The sequence below is a fragment of the Danaus plexippus genome, chromosome 26 (assembly GCF_018135715.1).
Source record: "Danaus plexippus chromosome 26, MEX_DaPlex, whole genome shotgun sequence".
In the NCBI taxonomy this organism is placed as follows: domain Eukaryota; kingdom Metazoa; phylum Arthropoda; class Insecta; order Lepidoptera; family Nymphalidae; genus Danaus; species Danaus plexippus.
In genome coordinates this window covers 6,618,663-6,626,922 of record NC_083554.1, presented here as the reverse complement: position 1 = coordinate 6,626,922, position 8,260 = coordinate 6,618,663, and the positions used below count along the sequence as shown (strand labels likewise).

General features: G+C 41.5%; 1 protein-coding gene across 1 annotated transcript; it reads left to right on the top strand.

The window, feature by feature from the left end:
* The first annotated feature begins 402 nt into the window (after window positions 1–402).
* LOC133319710 (proline-rich protein 36-like) lies at window positions 403–1,404 on the top strand. Its single transcript, XM_061524963.1, has one exon. It carries the CDS (start codon window positions 403–405, stop codon window positions 1,402–1,404), a length of 1,002 nt encoding a protein of 333 aa, XP_061380947.1.
* The last annotated feature ends 6,856 nt before the right edge of the window (window positions 1,405–8,260 follow it).

The window sequence follows — 8,260 nt, the reverse complement described above, 5'->3', positions numbered from 1 at the left end:
TAATTTTAAGCATAATCAGTGACTTTATACATTTTCCTTTATAAAAAAAAAAATTCCAAGCCTCCCACACACCTAAACCCGACTCCAAAATCATTTTTTCCATGCCCTCTCCCATTTAAGATATCAAACACTTTCCTAGCACTTCAAATAAAAAAGTCAATTTTCATTTTAATTACGTAATTCCGTTTTTACAAAAATCTTTTAAATTCCATTCTCCGCCACTTATTAACATTTTTAATTAATTCTTTCGCCATAATTCCTTGTTTACTAATCCCTATCCATATAGACTATTTCCTCCCCTCTGGGAATCCACCCCGTCCCCCTCAACATAGTAATTTAGTTAAGTTTAAGAAACATGAGTGACTAGTGTAAGGGTTATTAAAAGACATTGCGAGCGCCAGTATGGCCCCCCCTTCCAACCCCAAGCCACTCCCGGCCTTGGCCGAGGACGTGAGTGACGCTGGCTCGCTGCACAGCGTCGTTACAGCACTCGCGGCGACCATCATCACGACGGTCGTCGAAAATAAGAGTGTCACCTCCGCGGCCAAAACACACATCGTGCAGGCGGCGGAGGAGATAAGGAAGGCAATTTCGATGCACGCGAAGCTGCCTGCCTCCTCCGCCCCCGCGGACTCCCTGAACACGGCGCCCCTAGAGGACGCCATAGTGACATCGGTGCAAGAGCTTGCCCGATCTATCGCGAGCGTGCAGGCCGAGCTCAAGGCTCTGCACTCCCGCCCCGCGCAGGCCCAGCCTGCCATCGCCGCCGCCGCTGCCCCCGTAGCGGCCGCCGCCGCCAACCCCGTAACCACCGCTGCTGCCGCCGCCGCCTCCGTGAAGCCGCCGCCGCCCCCGCCAAGACCCGCAACGCTCGTGCTCCCCGCAATACTCCAGCCTCCGCCTCGAACCCAACCCCAACCCAAATCCCCACCTATGTATGCACAACAAGCAAGTCGCCCGGCACAGCCCGTCAGGAGCACACCCCCCGCTCCCGTCCAGCCCAAACCCATCCCAGTCACCCGCCCCGCCATCCTAGTCGCGACTAAACATCCCACTAAAAGTAGACAGGAGGCCGTTGAGGCCTTCAAAAAGAGCATCTCCTTCAGAGATTGCACTTATGCTCCGGCGAAGTTTGCACCGGTCTCGAACAATAAAATCAGAGTAGAGTTCGACACACAGGCGCAATGCGACGACGCTCTCACGAAGCTTCGTAGCAAATTAGACGCGCCAGTGACAGCCGAACCAGCCAGGAAACTAAAACCAATGCTCTTGCTGAAGGGAGTCAGCTCCGACATGGCACCTGAGGATCTGGTGAGCACCCTCCTGCGACAAAACCCGGAACTCCATACATTCAACGACACCGACATCACTTTCCGCTTCAAAAGAGGCAACAACAACATATAGAAATCTATAGTAAAAAAAAAATAATAGTTAAAAAAAACACGCTTTTATAAAAAATCCAACTAAAAAACAGAAAATAAAATTTAATAAATTTAGATTAAGAATAGTGTAAATAAAAAATAAATGTACATTATTGTAAAAAAGCGTGAGGTGCATTTACAGTGCTTTTTTATGATATTATCAAAGTAAAGATCATTCTACTCATCTGTCAATTAAATGTTTATAACTATTGACACTATGCACCCATGTTTTTTAGTTGGATTTTTTATAAAAGCGTGTTTTTTTAGTTTTTTTAACCTATTATTTATTTTTCATTTTTTAGTTGAATTTTTTCGTTGGGTTTTCCATAAAAGCGTGATTTTTTTAGTTTTTTAAACTATTATTTTTAAGAACATGAACCGGGCCAGACATTAATGTGTAGTTATTAACTACGCATGCGTAGTTCGCACACTAGCTCTATCTATCTTACTCGCATGCAAAGGATGTGGAAAGGAATTAATTAGTCCTGGCAAATCTAATTGGGATAATCGGATTTTTTAATCGAATTATTGCATTGTCATCGGTCTTTGACAGGTGTGCAAAGTTTCAATTAAATCTGATCGGTCAAAGTATGGCAAAATCGAGCTCAAAGGATTCGGTTACAAACATACAAACATACAAACATACAGGTGAAGCTAATAAAAGCGAGTTAAAAATGGGGAGAGTTTGCCTGGACTTCCAGAAGGTCCACGCGGAAGACTTTTCCCCATTCCTACAGTGTCAGATGTGCCTCAGCTTCGGGCACGTCAAAAAACACTGCCGGACTGAAGTCACACGATGCTCTCACTGTGCATCAGACAACCATACACTAGACCAATGTCCAACCAAGGATACTCCGCATCCTCCTAAGTGTTTCAACTGTACCCAACACAATGTCAGATTCAATAATAATCACCCCACCACACACAAGGCTACGTCACAGACATGCCCCATCTTACGCACAGTCAAATCCAGAACCCTGAATTCAGTCGATTATGGATCTACATCAAATTAAAATCTTGCAGTACAACCTAGACAGATCCAAACACTCTCTTAAAGAGTTCATCACATATTTTATCAATAGCGAACACAACGTAGCCTTGGTGTCTGAGCCGTACACGGGAAAGGGCATCGAGGTCGGGGCCGTTAGAGGGCTGGAGATCTTTCAGTTCCCTAGCGGACCTGATGGGAGGGTCAAGGCGTGCATATTGGCCAAAACCAAGACCGCATTCCTCGGGCTCTCCCAATTCTCTACCCCTAACCTATGTGTGGTTCGGGCACTACACAGACACCAACAGATACTCATCGCCTCCGTCTACATCGAGCCCAGTGCCGATGAGGCGGATATCCTATACTCACTAGAACACCTTCTCAGCAACAACACCAACACCCGCTGCATCATCGGTGGCGACTTCAATGGTTGGCACCCACTCTGGGGGAGCGAACGCATGAACGCAAGAGGGAGGGATATCATCGACCTCTCTCTCATTCACGATCTTCAGGTGTGCAATGTGGGCAATACACCCACATTCGAAACTATCACCCACGGCCACGAGCGCTCCTCCACAATCGACATCACACTTGTCTCGTCACTAATCTACGGACAAGTATCAGACTGGAAGGTGAACCTGGTCCCTTGTCCCTCATCGCAACACAACGCAATCGACTACACATATACACACTTGCATTCTCAAAACAAATCACAGACTTCTCAACATCTCAACACAACCACCTTCCTTTACAAGAATAACAAAGCGAATTGGCGCCTCTTCAAGGGGTCAATTCTCACACAATTCACGAGCAGTGACACATCTGAATTAGACATCCGAGCACTGGACACTGGACAACTTGAGTCTCTTATCGACACCATCACCGAATGTATACACACCGCCTGCAGGGACTCCATGCCCGTCATATCTGCCGGAGCGAAATGCAAACCTCCTTGGTGGACAGAGGCCTTAGAGGCTCACAAGCAGGAGGTCATACACACCCATCACAAATTACACGCGGCCAAGAAATCCCACCAACCGGTGGATTCCCTGGCCCGACAGCTACACACCCTCAGAGAGCGATACGCCGCCGCACTTAAAGCGGAGTCGACCGCCCATTTCAAGGAATTCTGTGAACTCGAAACGAAGGAGAATGTCTGGTCTTTGACCAACAGACTTCTCAGGGAATCGGCTCCACGACGCCCACCAGTCAAGCTTAAGGTCGGCGACCGCTACACCACAGATACAGCCGAAACCGCCAAAGCCCTACTTGACCATTTCTACCCTGACGACTCGACAGACACGGATGTGAGACATGACCTACGGGCTCACATGAGGGAACTTCCTCAGACTCCGGACGACCCCCCTTTTACTGAGGGGGAGATTCTCGAGGCACTCAAGGGAATGCATCCGAAAAGAGCACCCGGACTCGACGGACTGACCTCCGACATCTCTTTACAGTTCTTCCGACTCTTTCCCAAACTCATGACAGACATCATGAACAGATGTCTGTCACTCCAACACTTTCAGCGACAGTGGAAGAGGGCATACGTTAAGATCATCCCAAAACCAAACAAGACTGACCATACCGACTTGACCGGCTACAGACCGATCGGTTTGCTGCCGGTGTTAGGAAAGCTTCTCGAAAAGCTCTTCATCGGCCGGGTGACTTACGCCGCGGATAAGGCCGGTAAATTGAACAAGAAGCAATTCGGATTCCGGCCACAGACTAGCACGACGGCTGCTATCTACGCAGCCATTGACTCGATTAAACGATCTAAGACTGACAAACTACTCACAGTCGCCGTCTCTCTAGACATAAAGGCCGCCCTCGATAACGCTTGGTGGCCTGCCCTTTTCCACAGACTCAGGCATATCGGCTGTCCACTAAACATCTACGAACTCATTCACAGCTACACACAAAACCGCACAGTCATGCTTGACCATTCCGGCTCCAGAGTGTCTAAGACCATGTCCAAGGGCTGCATCCAGGGTTCGACCTGTGGCCCTCACCTATGGAATATTGTCCTCGATGAGCTCCTGGAAATCGAGCTGCCTCCGGGCTGTCGACTCCAGGCCTTCGCGGATGATGTTTTGCTGGTTGCATCAGCGAAAACTGCGTCTGATTTGCAGGTTAACATTAACTCTGCATTTCACACAATCACCGGCTGGGGCAAAGGAGTCAAGCTCTCTTTTAGCCCCGCCAAGACACAGGCTTTAGCATTCAGCGCCAAAGCCAAACTAATACTCATCACGATGGACTCGCACACAATTCACTTCCAGAAGACCATCAAGTTCCTTGGTGTGATTCTGAAGTCAACATTAAACACCAGAGAATTCAGGGCAATAGACAAAAACGTAAAATTTTGTAAAGCAGTGTCATCAAGACGGGTTTCAGCATAAAATATTCACTGAACATTTTGTTATTTTATTAGCTAATTAGGTACGAATAAGTAAAATTGAAAAGCAAATGTCTCACGATTTCTTTTAAACGTTGCTAAAGTGTTTGATACAATCTCTGTGAGAAATATATCAATATTAATTTCAGTAGGCGAAATCAATATGTCCGAGTGTGCCCGTCTAATGGTACTTATCATCAATCACACACGACACATCACATCGTAGTGTCTTAGTCCACGACAACCTCTTTGGTTTAAAATATGTAGATAAAACGAAGTATATTTGTTTTAGTATAAGAGATAACCCCACCCTCTCCCACTTACATAATATTAGATCGCATGAAAGTTACATTTGCCGGCCAACAAAGCTTGCAGAAATTCTAAAAATAATAGAAAAAAAAACAATAATAATATTAAAAAATAATCTGTCTCCATTTTAGATCACATTCAATAATGTACGTTAGGATACGAAAATTAATTTAAGTAAGGAAGAAGTAATGACAAACATTTTAAGCACATTACTCTCATCATACGGTTCGCTTAGTCAAGCATGAATTAAACTCGATGAAAAAAAAAAAGCCAAATACATCAGAAGCGCACTCGTTCGATAGATGACGAAGCCAACCTTGTCAGAGATGGAAGTAGCAGTGAGAATGCTTTAGTGACGACAAAAGTAAATTCCAAATCAAGAAGTGGAAATACAGATTACATCAAATGATACAAGAAGCTCAAACCACAAAATTAAAATATTACATAAGACACTAGATTTGCTCTATATTGTATTTAATATCTTAAACATAACGTGTTTATGAAATTAAACAAAATATACTTGTCTAGACTATAATCCACAAGCCACTACTTGAAGCCACTGTTGCTACCCCAATTCAAAAGAAGTTTTCTTTAGCGATAACCATAAAAGGTTTTACCCATAAAAGGGAATATTTTAGCGAATTATATTTGAAAGCAGATTTCAATATAACGGTATTCTACTACACGTCTTTAACACGATAGAGGTGACAAACTGCTTTCATTGTCTTACCCACTTTTCAACAATTACTAATGAAGTAAAAAAAAAAATACGATGATAATTAATATTTTAAATATAATAAATATAACATGTAGTACATATTGTATAAGCACATAAAAGTTTCATAACAAAAGCAGATTTCAATATTACAGTGCAGTAAACACTTTTTACCCTAACTATTCGATAATTATCATTTAAAATAATAATAAAAAAAAAAAACAAAAAAAACAGTTTGAACTTTTGTTTTATTGAAACGACTTTCGGGTATTTTAATAAAACAGTTGTTTCTTCATCACAATTCATATGTATGGATTAAGTTTCAAGATCACTCCACTATATTATTGTAGTCATTAACCGTCATTAATTCAGTTACTAAAATGCTAGAACATTGTAAAAAAGACAAAATATTGCATACTTACAAAGTATAAGCCCTCATTGAAACATAATATAATATATTCACAATTTAGTACACACTTAATGAAGTCTTTGCCGACCAAACGTTAGGAATTGACTAATTGTTGCATTAACCACAATATAACACTTGGCAGACGTTTTCTAAAAATACCCTCTAATAGTTTCTATATTCATTTGCAAGTGAGTCAATTCACAAATTAAAATTAATAATTATTAAACATTTTACCACAACTATTCAGTAAATCATTACAATCTCTAACAGTATTCTAACCAATGTTACTATTGCAATAAAAGAGGCCACTTTGCGAAAGACTAAGTTGCCTAATAAAGAGCATACTCAGAATAAACCCAACAATATGTTGGATTTAAGCGACGGAAGTTACTAATCTGTATGTGATAAAGTTAAATTGCGTAAGATACAGAATATGAAAGTGTGTGGTGAAGGAACTATACTACTAGACAGACAAGTTCATGGTTTACGGGAGAGATGTATTAAACAACAAACATGTATACTCCACAACAGAACGAAAAGGCAGAGAGATGCGTTCTGTTATGGAGACAATTTTGATAATGTTATTAGTTGGTTACGAACATGATAATAATTATAGAATGTAAATATGATTAAAATACTAAGAAGATTTTTGTAACGCGGGACATGAAGTTTGATAATTGTAGCAGGCGAGTAAAAAACAAAAGGAAAAAAGAGGTTTCGTGAAAACGAGAATTAAACAAGAAGAAAGAAAACGGTCGTTCTACATTATCTTATTTAGTGGTGGTAAAGCCTGACTGTGGTCAAATTGCTGCAGCTGGAACATGGGCTGGCTCGACATGCGAAGTATCACCCTCTCACAAAAGATCGGCGTGAAGTAGCCTTAAATGGCTACCTTTCGTTCGATGAGTGAGAGAGCCGGTTGCCTTCTCCCTGTTTCCACCCTTTTCTGCCCTTTTCCTTTTTCCATCCTTTCCTCTCCCTCTTCCCCAATCAAGGGTAGCAACGCATTTGCAAAATACTTTTGCGGATGTCCATTGGCGACGGGTCTACATCTATCAGATAGGCCATCTGCTCGGTTGCCCTCTTTGCCATAAAAAAATCTATACCACAGAGAGAGTTCCAAAATCAACACAACATACTCGAAGAAATCTCAACTCAAGATAGTAGGAAGAGTTTACAAGACGTGGATGAAAGTTATGTCCTATTTTAACAGAAGGAACAGAGAAATATTACGCCCTTGTCAAAATAATGAGTTAGAAGTTAATTTCACAGAGTTTGAGACTCCTTATACTTATGTAGAAGCAATGAATAACCCAAATTCTCATTCATTGTAGAAAGCTGTAGCTGAAAGCTTCACTAACTCGACGAGAATCGATCTTGGTACTGACTGATCGAACTGAGAAAAAAGCCTGTTTCTTGTAAATGGATGTTGATGTTTAAAGAAGAATACAGACGGAGAAATAGTAAGATACAAGGGCAATTGTGAGTACATCGATTCACACATGCCGAGGCCTTTGATTATAATGAAACCTTATCCCCTAATAAGCAGGTAAAGTAAAATCGTTTTGTCAAATATATTAAAGAGTCTTCAACAAAGGCTTAATATAAAGACTTAAGACTGTAATTCATTTATTGAAATGGAAATAAATACAGGAAAAGATTATAAACGTTAAAAAAAAAAGAATATAAAAAAGCAAATTTAATTTTGTCAGATGGTAAAGGGAGTAGCACACCTGTTGATGTAAATGTGCTTATCTCTAAGAAAACAAGTAATGAGCCTTTTAATTATTTTATTAGTGCTGTTGTCATCCGTTTTTAAATGTGACATATCACATGTCATGGTAGGTGTTACCAAGTATATCAATAACCCAGGTACTTCATATGCTATTGCTGTAAAAATAATTGTACATTATATAATTAATTCTAAAGATAGTTCTGTCGTTTCTCAAGGTGATGTTGAATTGATTGGGTACTCAAACTCTAATTTTTCCGATGACAACTTTTCCTGAACAACTTCAAT